The sequence below is a fragment of the Diadema setosum genome, chromosome 20 (assembly GCF_964275005.1).
Source record: "Diadema setosum chromosome 20, eeDiaSeto1, whole genome shotgun sequence".
Lineage (NCBI taxonomy): Eukaryota > Metazoa > Echinodermata > Echinoidea > Diadematoida > Diadematidae > Diadema > Diadema setosum.
The window spans coordinates 20,297,868-20,321,221 of record NC_092704.1 but is presented as its reverse complement, the minus strand read 5'-3'; the positions used below and the strand labels follow the sequence as shown (position 1 = coordinate 20,321,221).

Here is a 23,354-nt window from a genome sequence, read left to right as displayed (position 1 = left end):
TATAAAGTTAAAACTTCATAGTACAGGTGTCATGTCATCACACAAGCTATACTGTATACGCCATATATTTCGCGAGTCTAAATTTTCGCGAATCGGGAATTCCCGACGACTTCGCGAGTGGTTAAATTTTTGATCGTGAAGTCCTGTACTGAACGGAGAAATGTACACGCGTACGTCATATGCACATCTGGATCAGAGTCGATATTTTCGCGTGTCTTTAATTTCGCGAATAGCACCTGACTCGCGAAATTCGTGAAAATAAAAACCTAGCGAAATATTCGGTGTATACAATACTTTGTCTGCCTGTCCTGTCTGTCTGTCTGTTTGGCAGTATGTACAATTGTAGTGATATACATGTGCCAGGAATGAATACACCAATCATCATCCATGCATCTTCAAAGTCAAACTTGAACAGCTTTGGCAATTTTACTGCAGCAATAAAATAATGAATATGGAATGCAATTCCATGAAACTTCCCAATATGTTCAACACATCAATTGGCATCTTATCCTAACATACACGTACACTGGAGACAGTAAACTAAAGTGTATACCATCATGAATTCACAGGTACAATGTAGTTAACTAGTACACATACCTTATTTTTTTTTTTCAAACTCAAAAAAAAAAGGTCGAACATATCCTAAATATGTCGGCCAAATGAATGACAAAGCCAATCATGTCATGTGTATAGTGTATATTATAACTCTCCTCATGACCACCATAATACTGTACTATTGACGTTGTGTAAAGACAGGTTGACAATGTCAATGACAAACTTCTGGAGACAAACCATTATGTGAAACTCAACAGACTCCTGTGGAAGTCTTGGACACCACTAGACATCTCGCTGTAAAATGCAGAAAATGTTTTCATCATTAGTCCATCCAGACTGCACCAAGTCACTCTAAAATACTCCATTTAAAAGTCTATTCTTTTTTTCAGCAGACATCACTTTCAGGATAACTGTAGTTGTAAGGGTGAAATTTCTCACGTCCACAGAGTACAATGTAAGTGTCTTGTAGTTGACAATGGAGGTAGTGTGAATCTAGTAAAGTTTATTGACTGAAATCATTTATCCAGTGAAGGCCTGGGCACACTGAATAACGTTGCATCAGGCATGGCTACACAGTACATCTGAACATTGCATTATCATGCCTAGGAGAAAAATCCAGTTGATACAACATATAATGAATGCTCAAATGTATTGCCACAATAAGTGGTTTCCCTTATAAAGAGAGAGACACACACAGAGAAGTAATCTTACATGGAAGAAAGTGAGAAGGTGACAAAGAAATGAGGCAAATTTACTCCTTTATTTGGATTGGTGACAACTGTTAAACTTGTTAAAGGTGCATGGTCCCGGTGTTTTAGTCAAATGCGTACGCGGGCGCACGGCGCAGGTTTCCTATAGAGACCTACGCTATCGACCCCTCTTTAGCGCTTACGCTTTGGCCCACTTCCCCGATTCCGAAGAAGTTCGATTCACTGTAGTCAGTGGTCGGATCACAGTTCGGCTCATGATTCGGCTGAGGGGGATGACAGCTTTAGCAAACTTCCTTTGTGATGTCATAATAACAAGCTCATATGCACGCACCCTGGCATTACTACAGACTGCGCGATGCGCAGAGAAGACAACGAAGGCAACGTTACTTAGCAACACCTACGCACTTTACTCTTGAGGACAGCTCAACTTCGGTAATCTTCGTATCACATCGGCAGTATCATCAACAGCGCCCTCTACACTACCGGGACTATGCCCCTTTAAAAGATACATGAAGAGCACACATTAACACAGGATGTACATTTGCTAATCCTAAAATCTTCTAATTGGTAGACAGTACCAGTGATTGACCTTGATAATGACCAGTTTGCTTGAATAGTCTTTAAACCATAGTTCGGTGGACGCTGTTCATTCCTTTCTTCACAATTTGTGCAAACTCCTAAAAAACCTACAGAAGCTTTCGGCCAATGAAGATTTCATTTAGTTTTTGAGAGCTTTATATGTACCTGTATTCATTCTCCAGAAATAAGTCAAGATTGCCCAACTTCAATGTCATACCCACAAATGAGTCGAGATTGCCCAAGTTCAATGCCATACCCAGTTTCTTAGTCACAATATCTGCTGTGAGAGCACAACCTGGGTGAACAACAGACAAACACACACACACACACACACGCTGATGAAATAGTAATGCACACATACTGGCTTTTCAAATTCTGCAGCAAAGTGGAGAATCTTATTCTTGATGTCATTACACACCATATTGTAGTTCTCTGTGTAGTACATTTTACTTGTAGTACAAGATAATCTTATATATTTCTTGTAATCAGCATAAAAATGAAAGGTCACAACATTTCATGGGTAACAAAAAAGAACAACATTAAAATGTTGCTCTTACCACTCTTTGCAATTTCAGTGATGACATAATCATGTTAAGCAGAGTCCAAAATATAGGCCTACATATCTGCATGTAATTATGTCTGTGCAATGTTTTTGTGCGTATTGATGAAATGAGATTATCACCTATAATAACTAGAGAAGCACTCTGAGAGTGCGACCTCCGCCAAGCATGCAGCTCATTTCCACCACCTCCTGATCTTGTTCTTCCATAGAGATATTAGTGATTTCTACCCATACGTACTTATAGCATTGTGTGCTGACAGTTGCCCGATTTGCCAATATAGAATCCTTTGTTACGTCATAAACCCTCAGCTGCACGGCGCTTCGCCCTAGCAGAAACTAGAGCACGCACTTTTATAGTGCGCGCATGCAAACCTCAAATACGCACAGCCTGAACTCCCAAGTTCATTCAATTGACTCTACCTGCCAAAATATCAAAAATCCTTCATAAATTCCCCCAAAATTCTCGGATCACTACCAAGAGTAATCATTTGTTACTTGTGTCATTCTCAACCTTTCCTGCAAGTTTCATCCCAATCTGTTAACTACTTTTTGAGTTATTTTGCACACAGACAAACTAACTAACTAACTGACGAACAAACACACAAACCAATGGTAACGAAAACATAATCTCCACCCTTGGCGGAGGTAATTAACCTGGTTATATCCCAACCTCCTTGTTACATCAAGTTTCCCCATTTTAATAACTTCTTCTCCAAAGAATTCAGGAATTGGAAAAATTACAGGATCTTATTTTGTGTGTGTCTTTGTATGTTTTTTTTTTTTTTTTTTTTTTTTGGGGGGGGGGGGGTGTGATGGGAAGATAATAATGAATAATGCCAAGCCTAAAAAAGACAAAAATGAGAAATCTCCTAACACGCTTCTTTCACTTATTCCTTCATGTTTGCCTGTCTACTCAATTCTGAGTAAAAGTCATTTATATCCTTGCATGCCACTGAAAATTGGAATATGTACAAATATTCTTCCTCATATGCCCCATATCCATATTGAACATTATATACACACAGACCTCTGGTTCATTCACGGCCAGTACGAGGCGGAGGATCTCTCCTTGCAGGTGATACACAGTTGTTAACTTTCAGATTGCGTCCTGGACCCCTTCTTGAGTATAGACTTGATTAGGTTGCTATCCGTCGGTGCGTTGGTGAATATCGCCCCCACGAAGATGTGCGTGCCCCACACGGCATGCCGTATACACTTGCAGCAGCCCAAGTCCTCGATGTCAAAGCCTAGGTTGCGGAATCGCTCGTCGGTCTCAAAGAGGGCGGTGTTGGGGTTGGCATCTCCAAGGAACTGAAAGTGGTGGAGAAAGAGGAGATCAAGATTTCTGGGTTAGCCTCAGTTTCAGACACAAGCAAGTGATAAGATGTAAACGCCGTCATCATTTTTGAGACACAAGCAAGTGATAAGATGTAAACGCCATCATCAATTTTAACACCAGTTGCAACAGTAACCACACATTCTGGTTGGCTAATGATTAAGATGACTATTATTCTGTCCAAGTGGTCATAAGATGAGCACAATAAACATCAAAGATCTAACAGTAAATGTGAAAGGCATAATGTCTTGTGGTGAAGACTAATATATCATTATGTGGTATCTTGTTGAACTGAGATCTTTGTTTGTATTTTTTTTTAAAGTGGAGTCTTCTCTAGTGTGATTCTTTTTGTAATACATTTTCAGCACCTAAATACACAAAATACACTTTTGCTTGAAGAATATTGTTATCTTTGCAGTAAGTTTACTTTCCTTTCCATAGCACAACCAAATGTAGTTGATCAGGGATTAGTTTAGTATAGCTCTCTCTCTCTCCCCCTCTCTCTCTCTTTTTTCACGGGGATTCTATTCTGACCAACCAGCTCTACAAAAGTTCACAACAAAAGCTTCTCTTTCACCCTTATGTAAACAAGATTGTTATTGGTTTTATTTTGCCTTTGCCTCACTTTGTTCTGAGGAAAGAAACTTGTTTTCTTTCACATACAACTGCATGGGAATTACATGGTGAAAAAGTACACCAAAATGCAAAACAGCTGAGAGGAGGCTATCCTCACAGGTCAGGGTCTTTATGTCTTGAAAGAATATGATTGTCCAGATGTGTAAAGCCTGTTTAGTACATGTGTATATAGTTTACCACTGATTTGTGATTGCTTTCCATCGTACAATGAATGAATGGCAACCCATCATGATTTAGGACAAGGCATGCCTACAACCTACAACTATACATAGGTGTCTAGTACAAAACCATTTGAATTGATCTATTTTTATTTGTTTTACTTTCATACTAGGGAAGCTCTTTCATTTAAGAAAAAAAAATCTGATTTACAAAGGGGCCCTGCTAAAAACACACAAAAAAGTTGCATGCAAAAATACAGTAAAAGAAAGATGATATATATTGCTTACAAACTGCTACAAAATTAGGATTGAAAAAAAAAATAGAATACAGTGAAACATTAAATGTACAGAAAAGCTTTGAAAAACATCTATCGTACCACTTTGAACCTGCTTTTCACCTGTCATATGTGTGAGCTCCAATGAGTCAGACTGACAAGTAATATTAATAGCATAAACAGATGATGGATGGAACCTCACTGTCTGTTTTCACTTCCCATATCAAGAAAACACACTTAATTGACAAGGACTGTCATGCCATATGGAAACAAATCAAATGCCTTCCCTGATCTACTGCAAAAAAAAAAGAAAAAAAAAAGAAAAAAAAAAAAGAAAGAAGCATCAGACTTGACAGTAAACCAATCTATTTCTAACAAAGTTGTGATCCCATGGTGTAATTTAAAAATAGATGAGGATTGCAACTGAGGTACAATTCTCTAGGACTGGACTGAATGATTTAGGCCTATACAGTATGTCCCCAAAAAAATTACAACGGGGCCCTCCGCAATGATATCTTTAAACATAGTGAATCAATCTAAATACAAATTCAGGGTATGAAACTATAACTCATTGCCCACATCTTACAGAAAACCCCACTCGATTTGCTTCAGTGGTCAAAGAGAAAGACGGAATTTTGTAGAGGATGTCAGGAATCTCTTCCGTCCAAGTTCTGTCTATTTATTCACACACAAAATCATCGAAATGCTAAACTCGGAAGAATCCGATTCATGACATACTTTGCAACAATCCACATTTCTCTGTGACCGCTTAACCAAATCGAATGGGGATTTCTGCAAAATAGAGCTGAAATGTTATATATTAAGACCCTGAAGTAGCATTTAAAAAATGTAATCATACTGGGCGTTATCAATGCGAAAATCTGATTGTAATTTTGGGGGGACATACTGCAGTAAGTCGCCCCAAAAATTACGATCAGATTTTCGAGTTGATAACACCCAATATGATCAACCTGTCTAAGTGCTACTTCAGGGTCTTAAAATATAACATCTTAGCTCTATTTTGCAGAAAACCCCATTCAATTTGGTTAAGCGGTCACAGAGAAATGCGGATTGTTGTAAAGCATGTCATAAGTCTGATTCTTCCAATTTTAGCAATTCAATGCTCTTGTGTGTGAATAATAGACAGAATCTTGACAGAAGAGATTCCCGACATCCTCTACAAAATTCTTCATTTCTCTTTGACCACTGAAGCAAATTGAATGGGGTTTTCTGTCAGATGTGGGCAATGAGTTATAGTTTCATACCCTGAATTTGTATTTAGATTGATTCACTATTTATAAAGATATCATTGCAGAGGGCCCCGTTGTAATTTTTTTGGGGACATACTGTACATTAATACTATGGATTTTGGCCACCTAACGATTTAAGAGTTAGATAGAGACATCACATGTGTACATAAGTGCATTTGGCGTAGACCGTTTTGGGTTGTGGGGAGCTTTAAGGGTCAGGCGACCAGCACATTGTATGCAGTTTAGTGGTTGGATTTCAGTCAAGGTATGATACACAAGAGAAGTTACCTTGACAAGAATCTTACATTGGAAACTAATCAAAGGGAACAGAATTCATTTTGCAAAACATCTTTAAGTTCATTTAACAAATACATCTCAATCCCAGTCATTTTAATACAATAACACACTCCTAGCCCTGATACTTCCACCCTCAGCTCTTTCCACCCATCAATGGACTCTAGTACACCCCACCCTAATCTTTCACACACTATATTATTCTCCATCCTTGCACATCCAAACCTTAGTTGCTACACACTAGTACCCTATGCTCGGCCCCTGCTTGACCCACCCTCAATTTTACTATACCCCATCCTCAGCCCTAATGTGCTATAATGCACCACACCACAGCATGGGGTACTGTCACACCCCAGGTTACAGCATTGATGTGAATTACATTGTAAGCCCTGTAAAATGACTTTCTTTTTTACTGCAATTACTTACATGTAATAATATGTATATTTTTCAAATATGTTAGTTTTTAAACATGTTAATTTTTACATTATTCTGAATAGTAACTGTAATAAGAATTCAGAATGATCAGACTCATTCTGATCTATTGTACAGACTCATTCCATGATTACTTTAATATTTTACACCTTCCATGGACTGGTAATGCTTGTTGTGTGGTGCTGCCATCTACATCTGCTGCTGCTGCACTACTGCGCTCATTGTTGCAACAAAACTTTGTTCCATAAATTAATAAAACACTAAAGAATTGTAAACTTTCTCCCATTTGTTTTTGTTGTTTTGTTTTTGTTTTTGTTTTTGTTTTTGTTTTTTTTTGGGGGGGGGATGTTAACCCTTGGTATGCGGTGCTAACAACAGAAATATTTAATCCAACCAAATGGCAGATTTCTGTTTGGTACCACAAAGTACCAAAAACTGCATCATGTATGTCCCAGTACACCCAAAACTCTACCAGCATGTGTAGGTTGGGGGTATACACCAACGGTACAAGGCACCACTGACAAGCTGTGGATATGTAACACCCACATACTGGTTAGGTACCAATCACTCCTACCAAGGTCCTCCAAAGGAAGAAATACATAAAAACAAAATAACAAATAACAACAAAGTGTGTGTGTGTGGGGGGGGGGGGGGAGAAAGAAAGAACACATCGTCCAAAAGAGTAAACAAGGAATCATATTTCTTGCCCTCAGGGGGAAAGAACAAAGGAGAAATAGATAACCCTGGTAGTTCTTCCTGGTCCAACTAATATTGTGTTGCATGCTCTGATCCCTTCAAACAGTGATTTGTGAGGGTAGACCAACAGATATTCTTTGACTGCACATTACGGATTTGGGGCAGACGGAATCTGCATAGTGGTGACATCAACAACAGATTATCAGCACTCTTTGTTTTTATTTGCTATTTTGGTTGGAGAGCTAAACGAAGTATTACTGCTAACACAGTCACCCAAGGTAAGTGAAACTAGGAAAATACTTTCATTTTTGCATCATGCTTTCTTCCTTTACATAAATATGCTGTCTGCTATAATAGCAGTTTAATGGAGTATTACTGCTAACAGTCACCCAAGGTAGGCTAAGTGAAACTAAGGAAAAAGTTTCATTTTCGCATACTTTCTTCCTTTACATAGATATGCAGATCCCTGTTGTATAGCAGTTTTGATCAAGGAAAAGAAAAAAAAAATAAGAGAGAGATTAGTAAAAATAAGAGATCCTTGTAGGCATAGTGGAATATATCATGACTTTCCGCCGACTGTGATACACTTTTACATTGTTTTATGCTTTGTCCTTCCAGATACATGGAAGATACACTGTGTTATTAAAAGTGTATCACAATATACATAGTGAATGAAGAAGGTATTGTGTACTGTAAGACTGGAAGAAACATCAAAGTTTTAGATACCTATTAAGAATAGATAATCTCATTGTGATTATTAATTAAGACTGGGTGACAAGTCTGATGATGAGTAATGTGTGTAATCACTAATGCACCTTTAAACAATGATTTGACTTTTACATGATATCCTTAAATGAGTGCAATTACTCAAATAGACACATTGGAGAGCATAGGAAGATTTGGGTTTAAGTTGATAAATAAAATCTAAAGGCAACATTATGAGGACAGAGGTGTATAGTTGCCAAATGATATGCACAAAGATCAGTCAAACAAACCACTGAACATGGATTATACAGTTCAAGGTACATTAGCAAACAGAACATAGTATACTGTAACTACAGATATTAAAAAAAACCACAAAAACAAAACAAGAAATACATGAAGGGATGGATAATGCAGATTTCAGGACGAGATGCATTAGAATTAAAAAATTAAAGATTTAAAGACAGCCAAATGAGGAATGCTTAAGACAATGTTCCCTTATTATAAGTCATCAACATAGTGTCAAGGCAAAATGTAGTACATGTATGTACAGGTAATGTACTGTTCATATTTGCACGCACAATAATGTACGCATAGAAAATATAGAGCTGTAGATGCACAGGAAGAATGAGAGATGAGGGTGGGGTGGAAGGCACAACAGAGCAAAGGGGTCAAGAGAGAGAGTTCTGTTTGCTTATCTTCAGCTCCCTGTATGAATTGAATTACAAATTAGAGCCAGCCAGCCAGTTCTGTTAGCAAGCATGACGGAGAAAGAGAAGGATGGGGGGGGGGGGGGGAGATTTCATCAGCCTGCAGAAGAATCCCCCTTCAAATTCATATCAGACAAATCACAGTTTTGAATTATTGTCTGAGATCTAAACTTCTGTAATGCAAACACTTTGAACTTTGGAATGCAAAGAGAGGCATCACAGCTTCTGTAGTCTTTGCCAAAGACCCTCTCATCGTAGCAACTGCGAGAGTTAGTGAGTAGAGGGTAGTAACACTAGGGAGACTCAAGCCACTAGTGAGATGCGAGTCCAAACGAGTGTGTTTTTTGAAAACCTGTCAGATTTTCCTTGTAAACACGTGCATTTGAATCACCAACATTTTGCTGCAGACAAACCAGCATTTGTTAGCAAATTTACAATGTAAGCATCACAGCTACATGCATGCATTAAGTAAACATATCACATGACCAATGATCAGCCCTGATCTAGCAATTGCATTGGTCAACTAGACAAACTACCTGTAATTATTCAGATATATGTAACCTGCATTATTCTGTAGAAATGGTGCATTCAATGAGCTTTTCCTCACTACATACTAGTAACAGAAAGAAAGGGATGATATAGTTGTGGTTGAGATGGGGATTCAGGTTTTAACTTTTTGTGAGATAAGAAGAAACCACTTTAAATATATGAACCATTTTTCCGAGAATATTCCTAGAGAAACGACAAGTTCTTTTTTTTATGAAAATTGGTTTGAAATGGCTGAGATATATGACAAGAAAAGAAGCAAAACAAAGTGGTCCTAATAAAAGGTAAGTATATAGGACCCACCTTTTAGGACCACTTTGTTTTTGAATATCTCAACCATTTCAAAACTGATTTTCTTCAAATAGACTTTGTTTCCTTTATCTTAGAATCAAATGCTTTTCAATATTTCATTGAAGTATGGATTCTCAACCAGAACTACACCATCTGTTTAAAGGGAAAGTGGGAGGCAAAAAGGAAGTGAGGGAGACCAATAATAACTTTGACTGAAAACATTAAGATATTCAGTCAGGACTTAGTTGCTCGGCTGTGTCCCATCAGGCAATAGACAGACAAGGCTGGTGTGAGCTCATCCATGTCACAGCAGCACATATTTGTGGCACCTGAATATGATGATGATGACTAATAACTAAAGTATGTTGCAGGTAGATCTCGTAAGACCCTTCTGCTGATGCACTCAGCTGTGACACGCTGATTATACTAAACCTGCTATAACTATCAGGGCTTGCCCTCTTCATGGTGTAGTAACCAAGCCAGTAACCCATACATGATGATATTTATAAATGAATAGACGTGGCTGATACAGAATGGTCAAAATATTACATTCATGTTAAACCAGACATGTTTGTGTGTGTGGAACTTTCATGAATTTCTTTTTTTCATGGTTGGCAATTCATGAAAGTTTCATGCCGCAAACGTTTCATGTTTCAAGGTAAGTTTAGCTGATAATTTGGTGATATCTGATGGTTTATAGTATCAGTCTACCAGTGATTGACATTAACAGTATGATAAACTACTCGTAATCTACGTGTAATACATGTACACACTCGTACAAGAAGCATGTTTATGTCATATACACTGATGTCTCATGCACTGTCCAAAAAAAAAAAAAAAAAAAAATATGAAGAAAGGTTCGTGTACAGCAATTATCACCATGTATGCAAAATGCGCCTCCCAGCACATCCACATACTAAACAAATATGTGCCACAATACACAGCATTCAACAATGCAAATGACATTATGGCAATACATAGCATGGCAACAGATATGTATCACATTAACAGTACTATACATGTTTGGCAAGTCCTGTACATTTCCAAGAAATTTCTCTGCAAATATTGCACTGTCAGGAACTTCCAAGGCTAAAAGCTCATCTCAGTGTAATACTGCCATTGCCAGAGTGACTTTGCTAATAATGATGTCTATCATTCATATTGCAGGCATGCAATATGTTCATGAATGCAGTATTAGGAAGTATAAAGAAATACTTGTAAGAAGATTACAGCAACAGGAAGTATTAAAAAAATACTTGCAAGACGATAACAAAAGTGAGGTAAGTATTCTTGTCTCCTTCGTCAATTTACAAAAGTGGCAAAGTTCTTCACTGAAAAAATTAACAAAGACAAGATTCAAGACAGTCCATTGTGCTTTTTTTGTACTTTTTTTTTTCAAACTGAAGTAGATTTTTCTTCCTAACAATAGTTCACCGGATTGCCATAACATAATGGTGACATCATTTCATACACACTGCAAATTCAAAGGACAAACAATCAAAGAAAACCTGCCACAGTCATAACAAAGCACCTGTTGCCCCAGATCAAGGACTAAAAATACTTCTACCACCACTATCTGCCCAGCCCCACCCCCCCCCCTCTGATCAGAATGAGCGACTCTGCTTACAGTAGGCCTATGCCTGCCGAACAAACAGAGTGCCAACGGAATTAAGGTCACACGTTTTCTAAAGCAGCAAATTCCACATAGCCTCCCTTGCAGAGCGGTAGGCTTGAATGCTGTGTGCACACAGTCTTTCTCTCTCTCGGCTTCATACAGCACAGCTAGCCACACATTCAGCGGAGCTTTCAGTAACAAGTCGCCTCATTCTCTGGCACAGGACTGGCAGGGGTTCAGTGCTACACCTCACCCACGTAGTGATGCTGCTGTGAACATATGGGACAACATTAGTGGCAACTATTACTGGCATGACAGAAGGAGAGAAAGAGAGCGAGAGAGCGAGAGAGAGAAGAGGAGAGAGCAAGAAGAAAGGGAGGAGAGACACTTGGATGTTGGGAAGCAACAGCGGTGTGAGATCCACTGACGCGGCTCTTCATCAACAGCGTTGACAGCATCTTTGATATTCACAGCCGTCCTCGCAGCTGGAGTTCTGGATGGGAAATGCAAGCCGTCTTAACACAGTCGAAGATGCCCAGCCAGACTTCGCTCTCTCCATTTATTTGTGGTTTACACAAGCTTGACTCTCATCATCTATATCTAAGCTGGTGACATCTCCTTGTTGGCGACCAATTTCAGCACCATCTCATTTATTTTCAAGATGATCAACAGAGTAAGTATCAAGAGCGGGAGTGTGACGTGTTGATTATTGAGATATCAGAAACTAATACAAGCATACTAATGAGTTGATACAGGCAGCCTCTTCCCTCTCACACTGATCAATGAATGATTGATTGTGTCACACATTTGTGGGTGTGGGTCTGCACAGCCAAGCTCTGCACTATGTGTGTGTGTGTGTGTGTGCGTGTCGGTGCATTTTGAATGGATTCAGTTGCACCTGAAAAGCAACACTCTCATATCATCAGATGTATGCACTCATGTGCACTCTATGTAATGAATTTCATCTCTAGGGGATTAAAAACGGCAATTTTAATTGAGGTGATGAATAATTAGAAGCGAAGCTCACACTCTCCACCTCACCTCGTACATTGTATGTTGGCTTTTTCTATTTACACAATGGTGAAGTTATCAAGTGAACAGTGCCTCCATCAAAGCTTAAAGGGCAAGTTTAAAGGGCAGGTTTAAAGGGCAGGTTTATTTAAAGGGCAAATCTGTGCTATATCCAAGATAACTCTTACGGAATGGATTAAAATCTGACAAACAAAATGGCAGAGTTTTGACAAAATAAGGTGTAAAATAAGAAAGTTATGAAGATGCACAGTGTTTTCATTGAACACATGGAAATTGGAAGAGATAATGTCGTCCTCTCACAACTCTCCCATTGGTATCACATACAAAATTAGTATTGGCATCATGTTTTTGTCAAGGATTATAATAGCAACTACAATCTCTTTCCAAACGAAAAAGTCATTGAGGTGAGAGTTTTCCTCAATTTCTGCTTTTTTTTTTCTTTCTCTTCTCTTGCTTTCAAAAAAGTCATTGCTTTTAAATGGTTTACAAAATCACAAGACTGCAATAAATTGATACGAAGAAAACATGTTACATTGCATTCTTATTGATTACAAACCAAAAAATGAAGGTTTGCTAATGTTCATGTATATTTCAGTGGAAAACTTGTGAGGCAACGGCATCACCCCCTCTTCTATTGTAATTTATATTTTGAGTATTAAAACCATTGAGAAAAGTATCCCCTATTCATGAAAACATTGCAAACCTCTGAATTCAATGACGTGCCTATTTTGGGTCCCATGTGATGAAACCTCCACTACTCTGTTCTTCTAATTATGCATTATTTATCATCATGTACTATCAAACCTAATTCAAGCAAGGTATAGAATTATGCAGTGCTAGAGAAGATTGAAGTGCCATGTTTGCATTGTGGAATATGACACATGATATCTGTCATTATGCTGCACACAATGAGGAGTGTCTGCACCATTGGAAAATAAACAATGTTGGTTCTCTACTTTTGCATTCACTTTAATATCAAAGCTGTAACTGCAGAAAGGAGGAAGTAATTACCGTATACTATTTCACATTATGTCTAATGGGCTCCCACCGAACTCCATACCACATATTTCTCTAGCTGGAATGCAATGACTAAATTGAGATTATGATGTAGTAGTATTCTAGCTGTGGTAAGCCATGAATAAATCTGGCTTTAGAGGCAAGTATTTGGAAAATCATGCATAACTATACCACAGTGTTTATATTTCCTTAATATAGAATGCAGTGACCAAACACATAACACATGAACAAGTTCTTTCCTGATGAGTGCCATCCAAAACAAAGTTTACGATAGAAGATTTCTGGACAGACAGAAAAAAAAAAAAAAACCCATAATGATGCCGTTCTTGTCAACAATGTTGCGACATTGCTGTGAACACGACTTTGAAAGTAACATAATATGTATTAAGATTTTATCACTAATTTTGATTTTCTGGCTCACAATGAACTTAATCATGCAATGCACACATTCTGAGCAACACCCAGCAAGTTTCTCTAAAATTCATTTTCTACACCATATCCACATTATTTCTAAACCTTTGAAAGAGGAACAGGGTATACGTAGGAAGGAAGTAGCTGGCAATACACCTATTGCATCTTACCCTTTGTTGTTCATGATGTGAACATAATTATTGGAATCCGGACAACTACACTTTGCACAGTGACATTTGGCACTATAAAACAACCTTGTACATGTACATTGTACAGTTCAAACAAAGCTATAGTTTAAACAATTTATATAAACAAATGAATGGGACTACAGGGAGCTCTTCGTATCATAACGTTTACAAATCACATAAAGCAACCAAAGGTGAACTCATTCAAGCTACGTAGCTGCCATTTCACACATTGCTAGTGCCAAGTCGGGAGAGTCGTCCCTCGTTCACCCCAATCTGCACCCACGCCCATTATATTGGGGGAGAATATGAATTCACCCAGAGGTTATTATCTTTGTCAATATGCCATTGAGACATGTCCTTCTCATTTGACAGCTCATTACAGCTGAAAAAAGAAATTATTAATAAAGTCACGACAGCTTGATTGTCAGTCCATTATACATCCGATAAACGGGCATCCTATAGAAGAACCTTATGTTTTCATTGGACCAATATTTTGTTTTCTTCATTTGATTTTCTACTTCCCACTGATTATGAGTCCCGAGCACACTCGAGCAAGTATTTATGGGAAACGTGTGTTGTACGTGTTGCAAAATCAGTCCGTCCTCAACAGGTTAAAAGGAGCAAGATATATTTCTCTTCTGCACTATTAAAATCCAAGGCATTGACTTTCTCTTTCTGTATCATTCTTTCTCTGGATGCGAATTAATTTATTTCACCTTTCTTTTTTCTTTTTTCTTTTTTTGCCATGAAGGGAGTGATAATATTTATGTGTATTTTTGACACCAAATTAATGAATTACAATCAACCAAGAAATTTTGTTTGGAATCATGTATTTTTACCAGGTATCCCAACTGATGTTTTTATCTACTTTGACTGATCTTGGCAAAGATTTCACTGTTTCTTTGAACAGCAAATAAAAAGAAAAAAGAATGAATTCAACTGCAAGGAATACCATGAGCATGACAAATCGGAAATGTGAATGTACAACACCCATATGATTTATGATAATGATATAAAGAGTACTAATTTTGGCTGTCGTAACAATGACTAATCACACAGTTTTAAATTGTGTAACCCTACACAGACATTAATAAGCAATAAATACAATGCATTTCTGTTTTTAATGAAGGTAATTAAAGCAATATTCAGGGAATACTGTAAAGCAAGAAATATTCGCGGCACGAAATTTTCGCAAATCAACACAGTCTCTTTTGTCGCATGAAATTTGTGCAAATTGCCGCTGACATTCCATGCATATGGTGTAAACAAAAACTTTCGCAAGCATTTTGATTTCATGAATCTTTGCTCTCACAAAATTCATGAAATAAAAATGCACACGAACATTTCTGGTTTTACAGTAGGCCCCTGCAGTGTATATTTTCTGGTGGTATTGCAACACTCAACCATGCCTTGAAGGGTTCTCAGTGGTACGTATGTAGTCCCAAGAATGTCAGAGTGCAATGAGGGATTTTCTATCATACTTGTGTGATGTCAAACCAGTTATGGTATACTTGATGAGATTAAGTCTGTCCTAGGGGGGTTTAGGAGTCCACTCCATCTTCTGAATCATGGACAGTGTTCACACTTACAACTAGAACTTGTTTGATATTGTGACATTCCTACATCATATTTCTAATTGTTTTTATGATTGGAGAGCTACTTGAGGATAGAGATTAGTGAAAAATGAGCCTTTGTAGAGCTGACTGCAGCCAACATTCCATAAAGCAGCTGTGTCACAAACACCATGGCTTTCTATGCACTTACACTGATTTCCCATCTAGACACGCATTTCCCATCTAGACAACTGCCCGAGTATATTCGGACTCGTCCTCAACGGGTTAAACGAAGACTTTGTCACCTTAATCATATTTTAGATGTCAGACCCTTCAAGAGCAGATCCCGTACACAAACAGAATTGAGGAAAACGGCAAACTATGTTTGGCTAAAATTTGATCGAGAAACATATTCGAAAGATCATGAATCAAGACTCCCATTCAACCTTCAAAACAAAAACAAAACAAGACAAGACAATACAAAGCAAAAAAAATACAACAACAACAACAAACCCTGACTGCCAAGAAATGTATTAAGAATCAAAATAACAAGCGCATTATTTGTAAAGTGTGAAAGCCCTCATAATCTCATCCCTCTCTGGACAAACATTATGGGAGTGGGCTTGGGGTCTGAAGGTACAGAAGGTGGGGTGGGTAGGTACAATGTAGTGGGTGTACTGAAGGTGGGTGGGATGATTATGTGTGTGTGAGTGTGTGTGTGTGTGTGTGTGTGTGTGTGTGTGGGCTGGGCTCGAGCATGGTGGGCAGTATGTATTCTGAGCATGAATATTGGATGGTGAAGGAAATTTTAGATTATAGGGGATTGCAAGGCGGCAGAAATGCTACAATATTGTACATCGTGACGTCAATTTGATATTGGAACAACCACACCTTGTACAAGGAACCAGTGTCCTGTTTAAACATCATTTTGCAAAAGACAGTTAAGTGCGGTACCACAGTGTGCCATTACTCCTGATTACCGGTGATGTCATCACACAAAGCTATGGCATCTTCTTCCTCCTATAGAGGACGCCATCAAGAGGTATCCATGCAAACAAATGAGATTGGCGATTGAGCCCCAGTGGTCCTTCAGACTGGTAGACTCCATCGCCAGCCAAAAGCTGGAGCCTGACTCTCCATCAAGCAGCACATCACAATGGGTGTATAATTGGGATTGATGTCTTTAAAAGTGCAAAACTGACAGCCTTGGAGCAAGGCCATCAGTTTTGCACTTTTTTTTTTTCTTTGAAAATGCTGTCATCCCAAAGGATTGAGTGCACAGCAGGCCCAATCTTACCTTCTGATGTACATGTACTGAGAATAGATTTAATATCTAATACTGGGCCACAGCACTTTATAAATTGATTAATGAACCCCAAATTAGATAAAAACTATTAACTGTCAGTCTTATCCTGTAATAAGCACATGACCAATGTTTACTTACAGTATTCTGTAAGTTACATGACTGCACATTGATTGAAAACAAAACATTTAATACAGCAACCAAATCACAAAAAAATGCAGGACGAGGCTCACACATCAGGCTACTTTACACTCAATCCTAAATCTGCACTGTCAAAGCAGCTCTGGCTAGTCATTTGTTTCACTCCTTCGTGCAGGTGCATTCAGGTGAACTTATCACCTGACTGACATACAATGTTCTTGTTATTTTCATGCCATTCCTTGTCATTTTTATTACTGTTTAAATGCTTCCATGAATTCAGTATTCTGTTTTCTACTGAGGGGCTCAAATTACTGTCATGCTCATGAAAAATATGCCCTATCAAATCTACTTATCTCGCCTACCTTCTCTATCTTCGCAGCACCCCCCCCCCCAAAAAAAAAAAAAAAAAATGAAAAGAAAAAACAGAAGAAAATACAATCGTGTATCTTGTATGTAATCACATTTATGAATCATACTTCTTACCATATTTTAGAGAACTTACAAATGTTCGGGCACTTCTTGCCGAATGCAAACCTGGGAGCGATACTCCATACAGCAACAGGGTAATGAATTCTTGATCTCTCAGTAAAACGGACAGCTTTCAAGATGTCTTGAATACAATGAAAGTTCACACACACATACCATACACCTGTACACTTTACATCCACTGAGAATGTGGTTTGACAGCAAAAGGGACCACAAGACAAGAATGATTAACAAGGACTTCAGGTATCAATCCACATGACACATTTCGAAGCATGTTTGCGAAAAGTTCTCTCAACTATATGTATCTAGAGGGGCTCTACCTTTTATACTCTGCCAAACAGATTGATTTTTAGTGACTTAAAAGCTGGAATTGTAATCATATACAGCTGGATGTCATAGGATATGACAATGTCAAGCCTAACACTGGGGCAACACTTTTATTGCTCACTTGGATAGTTTAATGAATTGGGCAATATTTCCGTGGACTATTATCCCTAAGACAATGACCCCAAACATCATTTTAGTGCAAAAATGGTTAGGAGTTCACTATCCTAGGGTTACATTACATGTACATCTTTCTATCAATTTCCTATCGATTTCCTTTCTTCTTCTTTTTTTTTTTTTTGGGGGGGGGGGATGGATAAAGATGATCTACAAGTCCTATGTTTACCAGGAAGTTGATGGAAGAAAAAGGAAACAATTTTAAGCCTAAAGTACCTTTATGTCAACAGCTTAATGTTCATCATGCATTAACAGGGATACATACTCTTTAGATGCAGCCGTTCTCTATGCAACTAATGCACTCCCAAAATACTCAATTCATTTGCCACGCATCAACTCTAAAGCCTCTCTGTGATCATACTTCCGCAGAGCCCGATGCTGTGCTGGCCATTAATGGCACTGCATTCTCATCCCTTCAGTTTGACTGCATTACTCCCTCGTCAAGCATCTGATGCATGCATCAGGGGAAAAACTCTGACATTCGTACTTCTCCTCACCGTGGCAGGATGAAGCCCATCAGTGGAGGAGGATATCTTCCAGTGCTCAGAGATGATGTATTCTCTGCTCATCTACCATCCATCCATCCCTTGTTCTCTCTCTCTCCCACCTCCTCATATAGCCATCAAACACACTGCATTGAATTATCATACAGTTTGGTATTATCATTATTATATATATATATGGTTATTATCATTAATTTCAATATATTCATTATGACAGTTATCATCATTAGTACTGTAGTATCATCAATTAATTTTCTCACAATCATCATTACATAATCATCTTTAATAGAGCATGATCACATACAACAATGACATAGCACAATAATTGTATGTGTGACAAACAATGTGAAAATATACTTGAGTCCATCACTAGGAAGGAGAAGGATACTATCAAACTAGAAACAGTCAATGGCCTTTTTTTTGTGGCATGAAATTTCTGTGAATAGTCATTGGAATTCAACACATTTGAGTAAAGACAAGAACTTTCATGTGCAATTTCATTTGAGGAATCTTGGCTTCTCGCAGAAATCACAAAAAATTCACGCACGCAAAAGTTTCTGTTTTTAACTGTACAGTTTTAATGCACTAGGTTCACATACTGTACGCTGTACCTCCTGAGCCTTTGGTTTCAATGCTTCTACAGACACATAGATTAGAACAACTACACTGTAGGCCTATCATTGAACATAAATTGCTTTAATGGAAACATTTTTCTCTTTTTCTTTTTTTTTTTGGCCATCTTTTTTAGGAGAAAGGAAGGATTATCTCTCTCTCTCTCTCTCTCTCTCTCCTCGTCTGTCTTCCTCCCTACCATCTCAAACTTAAACATCTGTAACTGTATGTACTTGTATTTGTCAATATGACACCATGAAATCAATGTCCTCTCGTTGAAGTTTTATATCAAGTTTAAATTCAGGTTTTCAAAATAACTTCATAAAGCAATGCTCAAAAAAAATATTTACAGAACAAAAGCCACATTGTTACATCAATACCACACAGCCTTTGACAGAGAGCAAACTTTTATCTATTATACACTAAATACCATTTTGCCCATTGATTCTCTCCAGGAGTGGTATATTCAGTTTAATTCAGTTTTATTCACCTTCATTTCAGCAGTAACTATCTCTCTGTCACCACCTCTCAGGTATCAATCTGGAATACATCTCATGTTCCTAGTGCATCGCATACAATTGTCCTTGGAACGAGCATGACACCATTTGCAGCTACTAGTACCTGAAGTACTGTATGATCAGATAATAATGTACAGTGTAAGTTATACCAAAGAACCTTAGAAGTCTTTTCAGGATGGGGGAACAGAGGACATGCTATTAAAGTCATCCTCCCAGCCCATAGTGTAAGTTGTCAGATATAGCTTTGTGAATTTGTCATGACCTTTACAGACTTTTGATGACACATCTATCAAAGGCGAATTATGTGTTTGCACTTGACTCACAAGGTCTACTTTGTACAATACATTAGTAGCCTCAATTGAGAGTCGTACAAAGCATGTACTGGATGAGAGATGGGGTGGGGGGGGGGGGGATGGAGGAGGGAGGGAGGGAGAAGGGTAGCATTTTAACATTTATTTGCCCGAGCCAGATATTCTCTCTCATTGCCATGGGGCATGAGGAGGCAGGAGAACGAGTAGAAACAAAAATAGATGGCTACGAATTATTGAAAAATCAGTCCATGCCTTGGGGCTCTATGGAGGGGACAGAAGGGAGGATGAAGCAGCAGCATTTGGGAGGCACCAGGGAGCATTTTTGACTCAATATCATTTTGCCTCAATCACATATTCCCTTAACACTTCCAACCCCGTCAGCCTCCCCCTCCCCCCTCCTCATTTCCATTAATAAAGAATCTCTTTCTATGTACATGATACTGAGCCCTTCCAGACTGGCCAACTTATTTGAAATTATGTTTTAACCTCTAATAGAAACCTAATTTATTTTTTGTCTGGTTATTTCACAAAGTAAAGTTGGAAGATCCTCCGAAACCTCATTTCGAATCAGCTTTGGGCAGTCATGGTCTGGAGGTGTTATCAATGAATCGAGATTACTTCATACTGAGCATCTGACTAGTTTGACTAGTTTGACCTAGCTTTATATGTTTGAGACGGCAGAGATTCAACTACACACTCTTATGATGTGCATGATTCAGCTATCTGTGTATCTACAATTTGTGCTAGCCTATTTGAAATCTTGCATATCACTTAAGTATGTGTTTATATATAAATGCATACTGGATTTAACAAGCTATGGGAATTTGTGGAACATTACTGTTGTTTGTGAATAGCATTTTGCTTGCAGCTTAAAGGGTGTGTACAGTTGTGGTCGAGGTGAGGATTTAGCTTTTAACGTTGTGCGAGATATTCAGAAACAACTCTATGAGATGTCAAAGAGCATGCAATTCTAAGGGGTATCAAAAGTTTATTTGATGAAAATCGGTTTTGAAATGGCTGAGATATCCAAAAACAAGGTGAAACAAAGAGATCCTAATAAAAGGTGTGGCCTGTCGCAATTTATTGTATTATCACTGTTTTGGATATCTCAGCCATTTGAAAACCAATTTTCATCAAATAAACGTTTAATCCTTCTTAAAATTACACGCTCTTTCATATTTTATAAGAGGTTTCTCACTATCTCACCTAGGAATGATCAAAACATGAATCCCCACCTCAACCAGTACTGTACAGTCCCTTTAAAGTCATTAGGGAGACTACTGTAGGCTTATACATGTAAGCTGAAATTTTCACAAAATTTGCGAATTGCCTTTGAACCGTAAAAATGACAACATGCGAAGAGAAAAACAAAATTCAGGCAATGCCAGCGCTACACATGTAGATTGTGCGCAACTGGTAACTAGGACTGTGCAGTCCAGCAAGCAGTGAGGGGCCATGCATAATGCCCATTCCAGGGCATTATAACGACACACTAGAATTATGTAAAAGAACTTTGAATGCAGTATACACTACTGGTTTATGTAGAGGGAATTACAGAGTAAAAACACTCAGTACTACAACATAGCACTGCCACTTGTCAGTCATTCTTATCTATCTTGTGACACCCCCACTATAACCCTCAAAACTATGAAATTAACAACAAGCAAAAATGGCAGACAAGTGCAGCAATTCACAAAAATATCCGTAAGCAAAAAACTTCAGTTTGTACAGTTTTTCAGAGTCTGAACACTCCACAGCACTAAAAATGATCAGAAATGGCTTCCAGAAGCATGACTGCAAACAAAATATTTTTGCCATCTGCATGCAAACTTCTTGTCTGTGGTGAGACAAAAATGTTGCCCGAGGCAATGCGATAAAATGAGTTTATCTAATCCCTCTGAGAGTAGGGATGTTATATTGGTGATTATGAACGGTTCAAGAGCCATCCAGGACACAGGCATTTATAACCACAATGTGTATTTTCATTGTGCTGCAATGGGAAGAAAAGTTAGGGTGTACAAGTCAGTTCCTTTGACCTGTTTAGGACACATCAACAATGTGGATGGATTGAGGTCTACAGAAAACAGTGTACACAACTAATTCAAAATGTCAGCAGCTGCCTAGCGAAAGGGTGTGTGGGCTTGGGCAGAATACTTTGAAATGTCATCTTTTTTTTTTTAAATGAAGACAGATGAAGAAAAAGTGCTTGAGATAACATGCATCTGACAACGTTTTCAGACAGCGCTCTCCACAACCATTTTTTTTTTCTCTGTCAAATTTCTCACAAGTTATCATTCATGAAAGAAAATAAAACACACTAGTGTCCAACAGCCATGTGTTATATCTAATAATTCTTCTTTTACATTGAGCTTTTATGGTACTGCATACAGTACACTTTGTCACTTCTTTTCTACTTCCGTGAAAATGTGAAGGAATCATTAACAATAAAATCTACTCAATTTCTCTTGGCATGGAGTTTGTGATCTAACCATCCTCTTTTAACAATACCTCAAGGGGGAACATGCTTTAAATTATCAATATAATAATCATGAATCACCAAGCATACATTCTAGATTTGTTTTCTAGCTATATCAAGCCTTATGCATTTAATTTAAAGACATTCTGAAAATCTTAAACATCAACAAGAAAGTGAAACACATAAAGTCCACGGATAACCAGATTACGCTTGAAATTTGTGGGAAAAAATAAAGCTTTCAAAGTTTCAATATACATGTATCTGCGTTCTTGAATTTTTTATTGTTAAACAACTAGGTGACTAATCTACAGCTGTATACTGTAACTTTCATCACCAAAATACCATTGGCTGAGAACCAGAAGGGATCTATTGCAATTTTGGGGGTATTGAGTATTACATTATAGTGTCAATTTTCAACTATGTTAAAGGTACAGTTTATCATTGGGAGCAGTGATTAAAAAAAAAAAAATGTTTGAGTTATGACATTTGATGCATATATGCAGGTCAGTTGTATAACAAAACATCTTACCATGTAAAAATTTTGCAATAAAGCCTAGAGATATCACTATTTTCCCCAATAAAACATAACTGTAGATGGTTTATTGGAGATGTAGTTAAATCATATAACTATCATTAATATTTTGTATATCTAACAATACTTTAAACATTGATTACACTGATTGACAGGTTTTCATTGGTTGTTTTCATCCGTAACTAACATTTTAAAGCTATTTGAAGCACTAGAGCTGGGTTTTTGTTTCTTCTGCGAATGGTAAATAGTGCCTTTAACTTTCAGTAAAATGTTACAAATCAAAACCACAACAATGGGTACTAGTTTACAATATCATACTTTGGAACAATGCTTATATGTAAATCTACCCACTTTTGATCACATAAACTTCGTGAAAATTGATTGTTTCATTTGTATTGATGCTCAAATCTTAGAATGTGATAG

At 37.8% G+C, this 23,354-nt stretch overlaps 1 protein-coding gene across 1 annotated transcript in view; it reads right to left on the bottom strand.

The window, feature by feature from the left end:
- Window positions 1–572: 572 nt before the first annotated feature.
- Window positions 573–23,354, bottom strand: part of LOC140243709 (cobalamin trafficking protein CblD-like) — a 48,700-nt gene continuing 25,918 nt past the window's right edge. Inside the window, exon 8 of the mRNA XM_072323367.1 lies at window positions 573–3,717. Within this exon, the coding sequence (XP_072179468.1) occupies window positions 3,496–3,717 (222 nt within the window). The 3' untranslated portion in view covers window positions 573–3,495. The remainder of the gene's footprint in view (window positions 3,718–23,354) is intronic.